Source organism: Muscardinus avellanarius (assembly GCF_963383645.1).
Source record: "Muscardinus avellanarius genome assembly, chromosome: 3".
NCBI lineage: Eukaryota > Metazoa > Chordata > Mammalia > Rodentia > Gliridae > Muscardinus > Muscardinus avellanarius.
Window position 1 is genome coordinate 25,866,653 of NC_137788.1, and position 18,553 is coordinate 25,885,205.

Below are 18,553 nucleotides of genomic sequence, written 5' to 3' on the forward strand. Positions count from 1 at the left end.
TACTACCAAGGAAGGGAGAGAGGGAGGATGGATGATGGATAGATGGATGGATGGGTGGATGGATGGAGAGTTTGAGGATTAGATGCTTTTCTAGCCAGCTGGAATGTGAAACCTGCTGAAAGACTGTATTCAAAAGGAGTCATGAGCCAAGTATGGTGGTTTGTAATCCCAGTATTTGGGAGACTGAGGCAGGAGGATTGCAGGTTTGAGGACAGACTCAACAAGTAAGACCCATTACCTAGTGAGACCCTGTTTTAAAATAAAAATAAAATAGGGCTGAGGGTATAGCTTGGAGATAGCCCCTGGTATTCAACCCCTAGTGCCACCCAAAAAAAAAAAAAGTGAATAATTCTGACAACAGAATTATTTCTTTTCCATACCATAGCCTTATATGCTCTGTACTCTTTGTAAGGGCCAAAAATCTTTCACCACCATAGAGTAGTATTAGGCTTCTAGAGTCAGCATTTTATTTTATTTACTTTCTTTGTATGTGATACTAGGGATTGAGCCCAGAGATGTTCTACCTCTGAGATACACCCCTAGCCCCATCTTATTTATTTATTTATTTATTTATTTATTTATTTATTTATTTATTTAGGTGGTACTGGGGTTCCTGGAAGCCCTTCTACCTCCGGGCTACACTCCCAGACCTATTTTTACATTTTTATTTGGAAACAGGGTCTCCTAAGCCAGCTCCTGCGGCTGGCTTTGAACCTGCGCGATCCTCCTGTCTCTGCCTCCCAAGTGTGGGGATTACAAGCGTGCGCCACCACGCCTGGCTATTTTTTAATTAATTATTAATTTTGTGGTACTGGGGATGGAACCCAGGGGCATTCTACCTCTGAGCTACACCTCCAGCCCTATTTTTCATTTTTTGTTTTGAAACAGGGTTTCATTGATTTGCAAATGGCCTCCCTAAGTAGTAGTTGAGTCTGTCCTCGAACTATGATCTTCCTGTCTCAGCCTCCCAAATTCTGGGATTACAAGCGTGTGCCACCATGCCTGGCTTTTACTTTGAAACAAGATCTCACTATGTTGCTGAGGCTGGTCACAAACCTGAGATCCTCCTTTCTGAGTCACCCAAGTTTTGGGATTATAGGCATGTACCACTATTCTAGGCTAGAGTCAGGGTGTGTGTGTGTGTGTGTGTGTGTGTGTGTGTGTGTGTGTGTGTTACTGGGGATGAAACCCAGGGGCATTTTAGCTATAAGTGCACCCCTAGCTCTATTTTTTACTTATTTGTTTATTTATTTTGGTGGTACTGGGGTTCCTGGAAACCCTTCTACCTCCGAGCTACACTCCCAGACCTATTTTTATACTTTTTTTTTTTTTTGGTACTGCGGGTGGAACCCAGAGGCTGTCTACCTTCGGGCTATACTCCCAGACCTTTTGTATATTTTATTTGGAAACAGGGTCTCACTAAGTTGCTGAAAGCCTCACTAAGTAGCTGAAAACCTCACTAAGTAGCTGAGGCTCGCTTTGAACCCATGTGGTCCTCCTGTCTCAGCCTCCCAAGTGCGGGTATTACAAGCGTGCGCCATCACGCCTGGCTTATACTTTTTTATTTGGAAACAGGGTCTCTTAGGCCAGTGCGTCTGGCTTTGAACCTCTGCGATCCTCCTATCTCCACCTCCCAAGCGTGGGGATTACAAGCGTGCACCACCACGCCCAGCTATTTTTTATTCTTTATTTTGAAACAGGGTCTCACTGAGTGCCTCACTAAGTAGTAGCTGAGGCTGTCTGCAAACCGTGATCCTTCTGTCTTAGACTCCCAAATGCTGGGATTATAAGTGTTTGCCACCACACCTGGCTTAGAGTCAGCTTTTTAGATGAAGCGCACTTCAGTGTAAAAATTTTTTCTTTCAGGCCTGCTTGTATGTGGCTTAATTGACAGATAACTGTTTTCTCAGAACCTCTTTTGTTCATTGACATTTCTTATTATATGTATATGGTTAAGCTGAAGTATGTTTTTTTTTTGGGGGGGGTTGGTGGTACTGGGGGTGGAACCCAGAGACTTTCTACCTCTGGACTATACTCTCAGACCTATTTTATATTTTATTTGGAAACAAGTCTCACTAAGTTGCTGAGAGCCTAAGTAGCTGAGGCTGGCTTTGAACTTGTGCAATCCTCATGTCTCAGCCTCCCAAGCGTGGGGATTACAAGTATGCACCACCACGCCCGGCTAAAGCATGTTATTTTAGCTATTGAGATTTACATGAGCTTTTTTTTCTTTCTATCTTCTTTCCTTCCTTGGAATTTCTCAGATTATATAAGCAGATAAACAGAGTTGGTGATTAGCAGCTTTATCTGGGATTTAAAACAACCTCTTGGCCATAAATACATATATAACTACATGTATGTATGTGCACATACATTCATGCATGTAAATGCTTGGCAACCAGCTATTAGCAGAATAGATGAAAATTAATTAATTAATTTTTTTGGTGGTACTGGGGGTGGAACCCAGATGCTTTCTGCCTCCAGGCTACACTCCCAGACCTATTTTATATATATATATATATATATATATATATATATTTTTTTTTTTTTTTTTTTTTTTTTGGTGGTACTGGGGTTCCTGGAAGCCCTTCTACCTCCGGGCTACACTCCCAGACCTTTATATTTTTATTTAGAAACAGGGTCTTCTAAGCCAGCGCATGCGGCTGGCTTCGAACCTGCGCCATCCTCCTGTCTCCGCCTCCCAAGCGCGGGGATTACAAGCGTGTGCCACCACGCCCAGCTGACCTATTTTATATTTTATTTGGAAACAGGGTCTCACTAAGTTGCTGAGAGCCTCATTAAGTAGCTGAGGCTGGCTTTGAACCTGTGTGATCCTCCTGTCTCAGCCTCCCAAGCGTGGGGATTATAAGCGCGCGCCACCACGCCCGGCTTAAATTTTCTATTTTATGCCTCTAGTAAAAGCTCCAGTGAATACCCCACTTCAGAGAATATTTAGCCAAGTACATGTTTAGTACTATGTAAATCACTATTCTTCAGAGTTTAACATTCTTACTGTTTTACTGTTTTCCTTAGACATTGAGGTTATTTCTTGCTGTCCCATTGGCCTAGAGGTAAAGGCATTGTTTTCTCCTTGCTCCATGTGATGTATTCTCTGTATTTTTCCACAGGAAGAAGAGCTTCGCAAAGGTGGAGACCCTAAATATGCCCACTTGAATATGGATCTGCATGTTTTCATTGAAGTTTTTGGACCCCCATGTGAGGCTTATGCTCTTATGGCCCATGCCATGGAGGAAGTCAAGAAGTTTTTAGTACCAGTAAGGAAATCCATATCCTTTATCTTTTAAGCAAGACAGTGTGTGTGTGTGTGTGTGTGTGTGTGTGTGTGTGTGTGTGTGTGTGTGTGTGTGTTATACTGGGAATGGAACCATGGAACCTAGGGGCCTTCTTCTCTGGTATATACTCCCAGGCCTACTTTTTTATTTTTTATTTGGAAGTGATCTCACTAAGTTGCTGAGAACCTCACTGAGTTACTGAGGCTGGCTTCAAACCTATGATCCTCCTGTCTCAGCCTCCCAACCACTAGGATTACAAGCATGTGCCATCATGCCTGGTTACTGATATGCTATTTTTAAGACAGGGATTCTTAACCAGGTCTCTACCTAACTTGAAACTGTATATCAAAATCTGTATTTATGTTCATTTTTCAGGGGGGTCTTATTGTACCTAGTTCTCAAAGTACTATACCCTAAGGACACTCTAACCTTCCTTGTCTAATATGGTTTTTCATTGTATATTAGTATCTCTTGTCAGTATCTTGAGTATAATATGTCTGCATTCTGTTACCTGGTTAACAAATTAAAAAGTCTTCATCAAGCTCAGGATTTTGATTCTAGTATAGAACAAGGAAGTTGGGGAGGGGGGAGGGAGAGAGACATACATACATACATACATACATACATACATACATACATACTGGGGATTGAACTCAGTGGCATTCTACCTCTGAACTAGACCACCAGCCCTGTTGTATTTTTTGTTTGAAACAGGGTCTTGCTAGGTTGATAAGACTTCTCACTACTTGCTGAGACTGTCCTTGAACCTGCGATCCTTCTTTCTCAGTCTCCCAAGTACTGGGATTTACAGGCATGTACCCCCATGCCCGGCTAGAAAGTTGTATTAGAAATATGAATAAGGTGGGTCTCTGTACTTGAAAGGTTTATGCTCTAAACACAGCTAGAAGTTTATGGCATCCAATGTTAATGCATTAAATTCTGACCTGGTATACTCAGGTTCTTCTACTGGAGTTTACTCAAGTAGAGTTTGATTTGGAAGAGGCACCTGTTACAGGCTTGACTTTGATAATATTAAAGATATTTTTGTTGAGCACCTTTCAGAATGTAACTGAGACCCAAGAAGATTTGGGACATACCAGGGTATGTGTCTTGCATATTACCACCTGGTCAGATTGTAGTTTGAATGTCCCTTATCTGAAATGCTGGCAACCCAGAAATATTCTGGATTTGGGTTTTTTTTTTTTTTAATTTGAAATATTTGCATGTATATAATGAAGTATCTTGGAGATGGGTCTCTAGTCTAAACAGAAAATTAGTTTATGTTTCATATGTACTTTATATGTAGCCCGAAGGTAATTTTATATAGTATTTTTAGTGTGCCTGTGGCTTTTTTTGCGTGTATGTGTGTGGCACTGAGGATTGAACCTAGGAGCATTCTACCTAGAGCTATACTATTAGCTCTATTTTTATTTTGAAACAGGATCTAAGTTGCAGAGGGCCTCACTAAAGTTGCTGAGGCTTGTTGAGAACCTGTAATCCTTTTGTCTCAGCTTCCCAAGTACTGGGATTACAAGTATGTTGCACCATGCCTAGCTCTGTTCTGTGCCTGTGGGGTTTTTTTTTTTGTTTGTTTGCTTTTTTTTTTGATACTGGGGATGGAACCCAGGGGCATCCTACCGCTGAACTACACCCCCAGCCCTAATTTTTTTTTTTTTTTTTTGAAACAGGGTCTCGCTGAGTTGCAAGGGGTCTCACTAAGTAACTGAGGCTATGCACGAACTGCGATCCTCCTGTTTCTGCCTCTTAAATGCTGGAATTATAAGTGTGCACCACCACACCTGGCTGTGCTTGTGTTTTGACTACAACCCCATCCCATGAAGTCAGTATGGATTTTCTGCTTGTGGCATTATGTTGGCACTCAAGAAGCTTTGGATTTTTGAGCATCTCAGATTTTCAGATTAAGGATGCTCAACCTTAATTACTGTTGAATAAATAGAAAACAATACTATATTTTTGTCTGTTAGCAAGGCCTGGTGGTTGTCAGAGTTAAAATACTACTGTTGAATATTTATTTATTTTTTTTTTTATTTTTATTTTTTGTGGTACTGGGGTTCCTGGAAGCCCTTCTTCCTCCGGGCTACACTTCCAGACCTATTTTATATTTTTGAAACAGGGTCTCTTACGCCAGCACGGCTGGCTTCGAACCTGCGCGATCCTCCTGTCTCCGCCTCCCAAGCGCGGGGATTACAAGCGTGCGCCACCACGGCCGGCACTGTTGAATATTTAATATCAAGGATGAATCTGGAACTTTGGGATGGATTTAGAATACTGTTTGCCGGGCGTGGTGGCGCACACTTGTAATCCCCGCGCTTGGGAGGCTGAGACAGGAGGATCACACAGGTTCGAAGCCAGCCTCAGCTACTTAGTGAGGCTCTAAGCAACTTAGTGAGACCCTGTTTCCAAATAAAATATAAAATGGGTCTGGGAGTATAGCCTGGAGGTAGAAAGCCTCTGGGTTCCACCTCCAGTACCAAAAAAAAAAAAGAAAAAAAAAAAAAAGAAAGAAAGAATACTGTTCAACTAAAATTGAGTAAGCATCATTAAAATTAAGAGTAGATGAGGTACAGTCCTTGACTTTCTTAAATGTAAAATGAAGGAGCGAGAACCAAATAGTGGTATCAAAAGATGGGAGAATTTATAGCTGGGTATGGTGGCGCATGCCAGTAATCCCAGTACTTGGCAGGCTGATGAGACAGGAGGATTGCAGGCTGGCATCCAGCCCCAGCAACTTAGTGAGGTCTTCCACAAGTTAGTGAGACCCTGTTTCAAAATGAAAAAAAAAAAGGCGCCGGGTGTGGTGGCGCACGCTTATAATCCCAGCATTCAGGAGGCTGAGACCTGGAGGATCGTGGTTCCCAGATAGCCTCAGCTACTTAGTGAGGCCCTCTGCAACTTAGTGAGGCCGTGTTAAAAAAAAAAAAAAAAATTAAAAAATAGGGCGGGGGTGTGTAGCTCAAAGGTTAAATACTCCTGGGTTCCATCCCCATACCCGCCAAAAAAAAAGGCTGAGGGTGTAGCTCAGAGGTAGAATGCCCCTGGGTTCAGTCTCTACTACCACACATGTGGAAAAAGTCACGAGACTTGGTAGAGTAGAAATTCATAGGCAGTATGGACCCATAATGCTGAACTCAAAAATTCCAATACTGTTTCAGATATCTCAGCAGCTGTTTTGCTTCCAAGCACCTTGTCTTCATTAGAAAAACACAGGTGGTTAATTTGTCCTTGAGGGAATTTGTTTTACTCTTCCTTTGTTTTCTTTGCAGTACCAGGAATTGAACCTAGTGCCTTGTATATGCATAAGTTCCCCAAAGTGAAGATACCACCTCCTGAGGGGCACTGGAGCAAAATAATAGATTATTTTAAAAAATAAAAATTTATCACTGCATCTTTTATTTTTTTCTGGAGGACTGGGTTTTGAACTTGGGGGCATTCTACCTCCAAACCACACACTCCCAGTTCTAATTTTTAGTCTTTTTTTTTTTTTTTTTTTTTTTTTTGGTGGTACTGGGGTTCCTGGAAGCCCTTCTATCTCCGGGCTACACTCCCAGACCTATTTTTACATTTTTTTTTAAATTTGGAAACAGGGTCTCCTAAGCCAGCGTGCGCGGCTAGCTTCGAACCTGCGCGATCCTCCTGTCTCTGCCTCCCAAGCGCGGGGATTACAAGCGTGCGCCACCACGCCCGGTCTTTTAGTCTTTATTTTGAAATAGGATCTCACTAAGTTGCGGAGGCCTCATGAAGTTGAGGCCTCATGAAGCTGAGGCTGGCTGCGAACCTCCAATCCTCCTGTGTGGGATTACAAGCCACCATGTGCACCACCATGCCCAGCTCATACATCTTTCTGTTTGTTCATTTAAAGAAGACAGATTTTAGGCAGATATGGTGACACATGCCTGTAATCCAAGAGACAGGAGTATCACAGAATTTAGGACAGCCTCAGCAATATGGAGAGACTCACTATAACCTAGTGAGACTCTGTTAAAAAAAAAAGCATGAAGCTGGGCTTGGTGGTGCACGCTTGTAATACCTGCACTTGGGAGGCTGAGACAGGAGGATCGCACAGGTTTGAAGCCAGCCTCAGCTACTTAGTAAGGATCTTAGCAACTTAGACCCTGTGTCCAAATAAAATATAAAATAGGTCTGGGAGTATAGCCTGGAGGTAGAAAGCCTCTGGATTCCAACCCCAGTACCACCAGGAAAAAAAAAAGCTGGGCATAGTGGCTCACGCTTGTAATCCCAGCATTCGGGAGGCTGAGATGCGAGAATCACAGTTCGTGGACAGCCTCAGCTACTTAGTGAGGCCCTCCACAACTTTTAGTGATACCCTGTTTCAAAATAAAGAATGAAAAATAGGAGCCGGGAGTGGTGGCGCACGCTTGGGAGGCAGAGACAGGAGGAGGATCACGCTGGCTTAAGAGACCCTATTTCCAAATTTTAAAAAATGTATGAAATAAGCCGGGTGTGGTGGCACACGCTTGTAATCCCCGCACTTGGGAGGCTTGAGACAGGAGGATTGTACAGGTTCAAAGCCAGCCTCAGCTACTTAGTGAGGCTCGCAGCAACTTAGTGAGACCCTGTTTCCAGATAAAATATAAAATAGGTCTGGGAGTATAGCCCGGAGGTAGAAAGCCTCTGGGTTCCACCCCCAGTACCACCAAAAAAAAAAAAAAAAAATGTATGAAATAGGTCTGGGAGTATAGCCTGGAGGTAGATCCCCAGTACCACCAAAAAGAAGAAGGAGAAGAAAAAAGAATAAAAAATAGGGCAGGGAGTATAGCTCAGAGGTCAAATGCCTCTGGGTTCCATTCCCAGACCTGCAAAAAATAAAATAAATTAAAAAATGAGCATGGTGGTGCATGCCTATAATCCCCAGAATTTAGGAGGCTTTGGCAGAAGAATTGGAGATTTGAGGACAGCTTCAGTAAGTATTAAGACTATTATCAACCTAGTAAAACCCTGTTTCAAGAAATAAAACAGGAGCTGGGCCCTGGTGGCACATGCCTTTAATCCCAGTACTTGGGAGTCTGAGACAGAAGGTTAGCATGTTCAGCCGGGCATGGTGGCACATGCTTGTAATCCCAACATTCGGGAGGCTGAGACTGGAGGATCATGGTTCACGGACAGCCTCAGCTACTTAGGCCCTCTGCAATTTAGTGAGACCCTGTTTCAAAATAAAGAATAAAAAATAGGGCAGGGGGTATAGCTCGGAGTTCGAATGGCCTTGGATTCCAGACCTGCAAAAAAAAGGGGGGGGGTTAGATTTACAGCCATCCTCAGCAACTTTTGAGGTGCCCGAAACTTAGTGAGACCCTGTTTCAAAATAAAGAATAAAAAGATCAGACTGGGAGTGGAGCTCAGAGGCAGAATACCCCTGGGTTCTATCCCTGGTACCACTAAATAAATAAATAAAAACAAAACATGGCTGTGTGGTGTGGCTCAGAAGTAGAATCCCCCCAGCTTCAATCCCCAGTGCTATGGGGAAGTGGGGGGGAGTTTACAATAGGTTTTTGTTGGTTTTTTGTGGGTGGGAGGGGGGTACTGGGGATGGAACCCTATGGGCCTTGTACCTTCTGGCTATAACCCAGAACTATTTTATGTTTTTATTTGTAAACAGGGCCTTACTAAGTTGCTTAGTCAGGCTTAAAACCTGCCATCCTGTCTTAACCTTTCAAGTACCAGGATTACAAGTGTGCTTCACCACACCAGGTTAATAGTTTGTTTTTTTCTGAAAAGAGTCAGTAAACCAAATAAATTTGGAACTTCTGTTGGGCAGTCTCCTGTGAGCTACATCCCCAGCCCTTTTTTTCCTGATACATACTGAGGATTAAGTCAGGACCATTAAACTACATCCCTAGTAGCCCTTTTATTTTATTTTACTACAAGGTCTCGTTAAATTGTCCAGGCAGACCTCCAGCTTTTTTTTTTTTTTCTTTTTAGTGGTACTGGGGATGGAACCCAAGGACATTCTGCCTCTGAGTGGCACCCCCCCCAGTCCTGTTTTTTATTCTGTGTGTGTGTGTGTGTGTGTGTGTGTGTGTGTGTGTGTGTGTGTTACTGAAGGTGGAACCCAGGGGCTTTTCTACCTCCAGGCTATACTCCCAGACCTATTTTATACTTTATTTGGAAACAGGGTCTCACTAAGTTGCTGAGAGCCTCACTAAGTAGCTGAGGCTGGCTTCGAACCTGTGCGATCCTCCTGTCTCAGCCTCCCAAGTGCAGGGATTACAAGCGTGTGCCACCACACCCAGCATTCTTTATTTTTTTTTAAAGGGTTTCATCAAGTTGCAACGGGCCTAAGTAGCTGAGGCTATCTGAGAACTGCAATCCTCCTGTCTCAGCATCCCAAATGCTGGCATTACAAGCATGTGTCACCGAGCCTGGCTTCTGACCTCCAACTTCTAATGCTCATTCCTTGGCCTCCCAAGTAGCAGAAATCACAGATGTTTACCACCTTATCTGACTTCCTTTATTTTTTTGTAGTGGCACTGAGAATTTTTAACACTGGGGCATTTTACTTCTGAGCTACTCCCCAGACCTATTTTATTTTTATTTTGAAACTGGATTTCACAGCTGGGTGTGATGGCACATGACACATGCCTGTAATCCCAGTATTTGGGAGAATGAGACAGAAGGAGTACTGGTTCAAAGCCAGCCTGAGCAACTGAGTAAGGCTCTCAACAACCTAGTAAGACCTTGTTTTTTTTTTTTTTTTTTTTTTTTTTTTTTTTGTGTGTGTGTGTGTGTGTGGTACTGGGGTTCCTGGAAGCCCTTCTACCTCCGGGCTACACTTCCAGACCTATTTTTTATTTTTATTTTTTTATTTGGAAACAGGGTCTCTTAAGCTAGCAAGGCTGGCTCTGAACCAGCGCGATCCTCCTGTCTCCGCCACCCAAGCGTGGGGATTACAAGCGTGCACCACCACGCCCGGCTGACCTTGTTTTCAAGTAAGAATAAAAAATAAATTTGGGGGTATAGCTTGGAGGTAGAATACCTCTGGATTCCATCCCCAGGACCACCAATAGGGAGGAAAGGAGGAAGGAAGGAAGGAAGGAAGGAAATAAATCACTGTAAGTGTAGCTTGGAGGGAGAATGCCTCTAGGTTCAATCCGCAGTAGCACAAAAAAAAAAAACAAAAAAAAACAGGGTCTCACTAGGTGAGAATGTCACTACTTGATGAGGCTGTCCTCGAACTTGGCATCCTTCTGCCTCAACCTCCCAAGTACTAAGATTATAGGCATGCACTATTATGCTGGCTTCTGGCTTCCTTTTTTACTCTTTTTGAGGTGTTTTACTGAAATATCCTGACTGCTCAATTTTTATGTTTTTGTTTTTGTGGGTTTGGGGTTGGAACCCAGGGGCATTCGACCTCCAAGCTACAGCCCCTGCCCTGTTTTTTATTCTTTATTTTTGAAACAGGGTGTCACTAAGTTGCAGAGGTCCTCACTAAGCAGTAGCTTAGTGAACCGCAATCCTCCGGTCTCAGCCTCCTGAATCCTGGGATTACAAGTGTGTGCCACCACGCCCGGCTTCTGACTGCTCAATTTCTGAAGGACTACAGAGGGAATTCCCATCTCCTCTTTATTGTTGGCCTTCTGCCTATTTCTGTGATGGGATAAGTTTAAGTCTTCCTTGTAAATGAACCTTTGAAAAACGTGCTTGCCAGGGAAAGCTGGCTTTCCTCAGTGTTGATTTGGAAGTTGGAGGAGTCTAAGCAATAGCCTGGCATTGATACTTGATTCTCCAGTGTGAGTGTCAAGCAGCAATGATATGAAAGGTAAGGGGAAGTGGAGAGTTGAAGGGGGGGAGAAGTCTAGTGACAGGAATCTTCTTTGTGTGTGTGTGGTGCTGGGGTGGAACCCAGGGGCTTTTCTACCTTCAGGCTATACTCCCAGACCTATTTAATATTTTATTTGGAAACAGGGTCTCCTTAAGTTGCTGAGAGCCTCACTAAGTAGCCGAGGCTGGCTTCAAACTTGTACGATCTTTTATATTTATAAAAATTTATGCAGTATTAAGACTGAATGGCTGTCAACAGGAAATATGTAAAAAGATTTGCAAATAAGCTGGGCGTGGTGGTGCATGCTTGTAATCCCCGCGCTTGGGAGGCGGAGACAGGAGGATCACGCAGGTTCAAAGCCAGCCGCGCTGGCTTAAGAGACCCTGTTTCCAAATTTAAAAAAGTATAAAATAGGTCTGGGAGCGTAGCCCGGAGGTAGAAACCCCAGTACCACCAACAAAACAAAACAACAACAAAAAAAATATTTGCAAATAGAGTTCCTCTTGTGTGTTGGGGGGGGGGCAGTGTATTTTTTTAATTCATGACCAGAGCACTTCATTTCCGTTTAGAACCATTAACTGTACCAGGAAGGCTTCATGGTACAGTAGGAAGAGCACTTGATAGGGAATTCTTTCTGTGTCTTAGACAAATTTTATTTTACTTTTGTGAGCCTTGGGGCTCTTTTTTACCCCCAAACATTTGATAAGTATGTGGTAGATGCCTAATTCTGTGCTTGGGTCTGAAATTACAAAATTGCTTGTTAGGTACTCATAAACTCTGAGGCAAGAAGACCATTCTTTTTTTTATTATTTATTTATTATTTTTTGTGGTGCCGGGGATGGAACTTGGGCATTGTACCTCCAAGGTACACCCACAGTCCTATTTTTTTTTAAAGTCTTTTTAGTTTTGAAACAGGGTCTCACTGAGTTATGAAGGGCCTCGCTAAGTAGCTGAGTCTGTCCATGAACCACTATCCTCTGGTCTCCGCCTCCCGAATGCTGGGATTAGAAACGTGCACCACCACGCCCGGCCAAGATAGACCATTCTAAAATAATGTGTACTCTGGTTTCTCTTCAGATCATATAAATATTTCACCTCCTAAAATTGATGGGCGTGGTGGTGCACGCTATAATTCCAGTACTTTAGAGCCTGAGACAGGAAGATTGCAGGTACAAGGCCAGCATCAGCAACTTAGCAAGGCTCTCCACAACTGAGACTCTGTTTCAAAATAAAAAATAAAGGCCAGGTATGGTGATGCATGTTTGTAATCCCAGTTCTTGGGAGGCTGAGACAGACAGGAGCATCACAGGTTCGTGGCCAGCCTCAGCTAATTAGGGAGGCCTCTGCAACTTAGTGAGACTCTGTTTCAAAATTTAAAAATTGGGCTGGGGTGTACCTTAGAGGTAGAATACCCCTGGGTTCAATCCCTAGTATTTAAGTAAATAAATAAATAAATAAATAATAAATAAATCTGAGGGTGTGGCTCAGAGGTAAAATACCTTTGGTTCAATCTGCAGTACCACCACCACACGCACACACACAAAAAAAAAAGTGGAAAAGAGGTGATATGGTATGGTATTAAGAGAAACTTCTTCAAAAGAGATAATTTTAGGCTGGGTGTGGTGGCGAATGCTTATAATCCCAGACTTGGAAGGCTGAGACAGGAAGATTGCAGGTTTGCAACTAACTTCAGCTACTTAGTGAGGTCCTCTGCAACTTAGTGAGACCCTGTTTCAAAGTAAGGAATAAAAAATAAGCTGAGAGTTTAGCTCGGAGGTAGAATGCCCCCGTTTTCATCCCCAGTACCACAAAAACAAAAGAGATAGTTTTAGGTAAATCTTTTAAGGGTGAGTTAAGAGTCCCTTGGGTGGACAAAAATTGTAGGCTAGCTTGTTGATTCAAAGCGTAGATTTTGGAGACAGGCCATTCTAAATTTATATCTTGGTCTGCCACTTGTTAACTTTGTGTCCCCAGGTTCTGCATACTTTGTAAGTCTGTTTCTCCAACTGTGAAATAGGGAGATCTGCCTAGGGTAATTTTGAAGATTAAACCAAAAGGTTTATATAAAGCTTATATAATACCCACTTCATAGAGCTCTGTTAATGGTAGTGGCTTTTATTATTCCAGGAAAAGGAAACTATTTGCAGAGAATGGATGTATGAAAGTATGCCAGGCTCTGAACTACAGATTGTTCAGCATGGCTTGAGAGAGGAGGTTATGTATGGAGAGAGGATGGAAATGATCTGGAGAGCTAGCTCCATCTGAATAATGAGGGGTCTGACATCAAGACTTTCCTCAAAGAAGTGGCAGGTAGGGTGTCATTTGACTTCAAAGAATGAATGACCTGAGACTTTGTCCAGGCTTTCAAAGCTGTTCTTAGCATCCAAGGCTCATGTGAGCCAGATAACTTTTCAGAAAAGGTGGAGATGTTTCTCAATAACTCTTATTGTTTTTCACTACCAGGATATGATGGATGATATCTGCCAGGAACAATTTCTAGAGTTGTCCTACTTGAATGGAGTACCTGAGCCCTCTCGTGGACGTGGGGTGCCAGTAAGAGGCCGAGGAGCTGCACCTCCCCCTCCACCTGTTCCCAGGTAAAAATAAAATAGCCAGGCCTGGCATAGTGATACACACCTATAATCCTAGTACATGGGAGGCTGAGACAGGAGGATCACAAGTTTGAGGACAACTTCACTAAGTAGTGAGATTCTCATCAACCTAGCAAGACCCTGTTTAAAAATAATAATAAAGCCGGGCATGGTAGCACATGGTTGCAATCCCAGCATTTGGGATGCTAAGAGAGGAGGATCGCAGTTCGTAGCCAACCTCAGCTACTACTTAGTGAGGCAGCTTGCAACTCAGTGAGACCCTGTTTCAAAATAAAGAATAAAAAATAGGGCTGTGGGTGTAGCTTGGGGGTAGAATGCCCCTGGGTTCCACCCGTAGTACCGCAAAAAATAAATAAAAATAAAAGAGGGAGCTGGGCGTGGTTAAAGCACGCTTGTAATGCCAGTACTTGGGAGCCTGAGACAGGAGGATTGCAGGTTTGCAGCCATCTCAGCTACTTAGGGAGGCCCTCTGCAATTTAGTGAGACCCTGCTTCAAATAAAGAATAAAAAAATAAGGCTAGGGATGTAGCTTGGAAGTAGAATATCCCTGGGTTCAACCCCCAGTACCACAAAAATTAATTAATTAAATCAATAAATAAAATAGGGCTGGAGGTGTAACTCAGGTAAAATGCCCCCCTGTTCAATCACAGTATCACAAAAAATAAAATGAAGTAGCCAAGTCGGGCATGGTGGTGCACAGATGTAATCCCAGTATGTGGGAGGCTGAGGCAGGAGGACCACAGGTTTGTGGCCAGCCTCAGCTACTTAGTGAGGCCCTGATTCTAAATAAAGAATACAGAGCTAGACATGGTAGCACACACTTGTAATCCCAGAGTTTAGGAGGCTGAGACAGGAGGATTGCGATTTGTGGGCAGCCTCAGCTACATAGGCTTTTTGTAACTCAGCTGTTTCAAAGTAAAGAATAAAAAATAGGGCTAGGGATATAGCTCGTAGGTATAATGCCCTGGGTTCCATCCCCATTATTGCAAAAACAAACAAAGTATACGCCATACATGGTGGTGCAGGTTTGTAATCCCAGCATTTGGAACGCTGGGACCAGAGGATTGCAGTTCGCAGGCAGCCTCAGCTACTTAGTGAGGCCCTTTGCAACTCAGTGAGACCTTGTTTCAAAATAAAGAATAGGGCTGAGGGTGTGGATCGGAGGTAGAATGCCTCTGGGTTCCACCCCCAGGACCACACACAAAAAAATAAAAATAAAGAATAAAAAATAGGACTAGGGGTATAGCTCAGAGATAGAATGCCCCCCTGGGTTTAATCCTCAGAGCTGCTAAAAAAAAAATAACCAACAGTGGGAATCAAATTTGATTGTTAGAAGCATCTCTCTTAGGGTTGCTCTTATCTATAGCTTAAGAGGTCTCAGCTGGACATGGTGGCGCATGCTTATAATCACATCACTTAGGCAGTTAAGAAAGGAGGATCACAGGTTTGCAGCCAGCTTCAGCTGCTTAGTGAGGCCCTCCACATCTTAGTGAGACCCTGTTTCAAAATAAAGAATAAAGCCAGGCATGGTGGTGCAACTTGTGATCCCATCATTTTGGGAGGCTGAGACAGGAGGATCGCGGTTTGTGGACAGCTTCAGCTACTTAGGCCCTTTGCAACTTGGTGAAACCCTGTTTCAAAATAAATTAGGAAAATAGGGCTGAGGATGTAACTCAGAGGTAGAATCCCCTTGGATTCCATCTCCAGTACTGCAAAAAAAAAAAGAAAGAAAGAAAGAAAATAATTAAAAATAGGGCTGGGGATGTAACTTGGAGGTAGAATGACCCTGAGTTTAAGGATTCAATCCCCAGAGGAAAAAAAAGGTCTTAAAGATGTGTATGTTATGAGCCGGTTGTGGCAGCACATGCTTATAATCCCAGCATTTGGGAGCTGAGACAGGAGGATCATGGTTCATGGCCAACCTCAGCTACTTGGTGAGGCCCTTTGCAATTCAGTGAGATTCTGTTTCAAAATAAAGACTTAATATAGCCAGGTGTGATGACACACTCTTGTAATCCCAGCTTGCAGACAGCCTCAGCTACTTAGTGAGGCCCTTTGCAACTCAGAGATGCTGTTTCAAAATAAAGAATAAAAAATAGGGCTGGATGTAGCTCGGAGGTAGAATGTCCCTGGTTCCATCCCCAGTACTACCAAAAAAAGAAAAAATAATAAAGATTTGTATATTGCATCAAGAATGGAATTCTAGATCTCAGGTGGCTTGATATTAACATTTAAACCCAGGGCAACTCTACTTCTGAGCTTAATCCCTCCCACCCCACCCCCACCCCTGCCTTTTTTTTTTTTTTTTTTTAGTGGTACTGGGGATGGAACCCAGGGACTTTCTACCTCCGAGCTACACTCCCATACCTATTTTATATTTTATTTGGAAACAGGGTCTCTTAAGCCAGCTAAAGCTGGCTTCAAACCTGCCCAATCCTCCTGTCTCAGTCTGCCAAGCGTGTGGATTACAAGCATGCGCCACCATGCCCGGCCTTTTTTTTTTTAAGCAGGGTCTCACTGTGTTGGTGAGGCTGGCCTTGAACCTGTGATTCCCCTGTCTCAGCCTCCCAAGTATTGGGATTACAGGTATGTACCACCATACCTGTCATTTCGGTCAGTCAAGTGCTGAAGTCCTACTAAAACTATTTTGTTTTAAATTAAATTTTGAGCAGTTCTACTACCATTTTTTAAATGGTTTGGCTTCAGATTTTTACCTTTTATAATTGACTTGTATGCAGTGTTTATCTTGTGAACACTGAGCTTGGCACACACTTGTGATTCCAGCATGAGCAATTTAGTACAACCTTGTTTCAGAAACAAAGTACATAGACTGTCCAGACCTGCCCCTAGTGCATTGATCTTTTATGGGGCCTGGCTAAAGACCCTGTTTTCAAAATAAAAATTGAAGCCAAGTATGATGGCACCTGCTCGTAGTTCCAGTACTTGGGAGACTGAGACAGGAGAATCACAGGTTCATAGCCAGCCTCAGTATGGGTCATTTACCTACTTACGTATCTCTCTGTGCTTTGGTAATAGTCTAAGGCATTGTAAAATCTGTCTATCTCCAGAATTTACAAAAATAAATCTAAATGTGAAAACACTTTTTTTGTGTGTGTGGTACTGGGGTTCCTGGAAGCCCTTCTACCTCTGAGCTACACTCCCAGACCTATTTTATATTTTTATTTGGAAACAGGGTCTCTTAAGCCAGTGAGGCTGGCAATGAACCTGCGCGATCCTCCTGTCTCCGCCTCCCAAGCGCGGGGATTACAAGCGTGCACCACCATGCCCAGCTAAAACACCTATTTATTTAAAACATCATTTGCAGTGAACTTTCTTTTTGTAGGGGCCGTGGTGTTGGACCACCTAGAGGGGCTTTGGTGCGTGGCACCCCAGTGAGAGGTGCCATCAGCAGAGGTGCCACTGTGACTCGAGGAGTACCACCTCCACCTACTGTGAGAGGTGCTCCAGCACCGAGAGCACGGACAGCAGGCATCCAGAGAATACCTTTGCCTCCACCCCCTGCACCAGAGACATATGAAGACTATGTAAGAATACTTTTAATAATGTACAAAGAAAGTGAATGACAGGGTTTTAGTCCTCTTTGTTGGTGACAGGGCTACCTATAAGATTTGGAATGTACTGAGTTTTGAACTGTAAGATTTTTCTGTTTTAGGTATGGTTGACAGATAGTCAACCATACCTAAAGGATTAAACAGGAAATAAGCAGTGGATTAATGTACAATATTTTAATAAGGGATCCACTTCTACTGATAACATACTTAAGCTCAGTTTTGTACTTCCAGCCCATACTTGTCCTTTGTTTTGTTTTTTCTTTTTTCTTTTTTCCTTTTTTGTTGTACTAGGATGGAACCCAGAGGCTTTCTACCTCTGGGCTATACTCCCAGACCTATTTTATATTTTACTTGGAAACAGAGTCTCATTAAGTTGCTGAGAGCCTCACTAAGTAGCTGAGGCTGGCTTCGAACCTGTACAATCCTCCTGTCTCAGCCTCCCAAGTGCTGGGATTACAAGCATGCGCCACTACACCCAGCCTCGTTGTTTTTTCTTTTTAATAAGAAAAAATAAGCCGAGCGTGGTGGCGCATGCTTGTAATCCCGGCATTTGGGAGGCTGAGATCGGAGGATTGTGGTACATGGACAGCCTCAGCTACTTAGGCCCTCTGCAACTTAGTGAGACCTTGCTTCAAAATAAAGAATAAAAAATAGGGCAGGGGTGTAGCTCAGTGGTTGAATGCCCCTGGGTTTCACCCCCAGACCTGCGCGTGCGCGCGCGCACACACACACACACACAAATATATATATATATATATATATATATATATATATTTTTTTTTTTTTTTTAGGAGGAGGAGGATCTCATATTTTATGAATCCAGAAGCCTGTTATACCCCAAGGGGTGTAATTACCTTCCCCACTCTCTGTGATGCTGACCTTCTATTTCATTGTATTTGTTCTAGGGATATGATGATACATATGCAGAACAGAGTTATGAAGGCTACGAAGGCTATTACAGCCAGAGCCAAGGGTGAGTCAGGCATCGGAAGTGATGTTTTGGTGTCCTAGGGATGAAGTTAGAAGAACTGAAAGATTAGGCAGAACAAACAAGGAACGGTAGGGCTCCAATTTTCAAGCTATCTTCTCTGCTTTTGACTTCCATGAGACACACAGTTGGACCTGCAAACTTGGAGAACTGAATTTGAATTGCAATTTTGAAATCTGGGAATAGTAGATGAAAAACTCTTGAACTGTATGACTTCATAGAAACAGGAGAAAATACCTTTAAATAATACCGATTTATAGCCGGGCGTGGTAGTGCACGCTTGTAATCCC

At 43.1% G+C, this 18,553-nt stretch overlaps 1 protein-coding gene across 2 annotated transcripts in view; it reads left to right on the forward strand.

Moving 5' to 3' along the window:
- Positions 1–18,553, forward strand: part of KHDRBS1 (KH RNA binding domain containing, signal transduction associated 1) — a gene marked incomplete at both ends in the record, with an annotated part of 39,175 nt that overhangs the window by 15,793 nt on the left and 4,829 nt on the right. For both annotated transcript variants that reach the window (XM_080693411.1, XM_080693410.1), the window contains 4 exons: positions 3,129–3,275; positions 13,555–13,688; positions 17,047–17,248; positions 18,181–18,248. In XM_080693411.1, the coding sequence (XP_080549537.1) occupies positions 3,129–3,275; positions 13,555–13,688; positions 17,047–17,248; positions 18,181–18,248 (551 nt within the window). The remainder of the gene's footprint in view (positions 1–3,128; positions 3,276–13,554; positions 13,689–17,046; positions 17,249–18,180; positions 18,249–18,553) is intronic.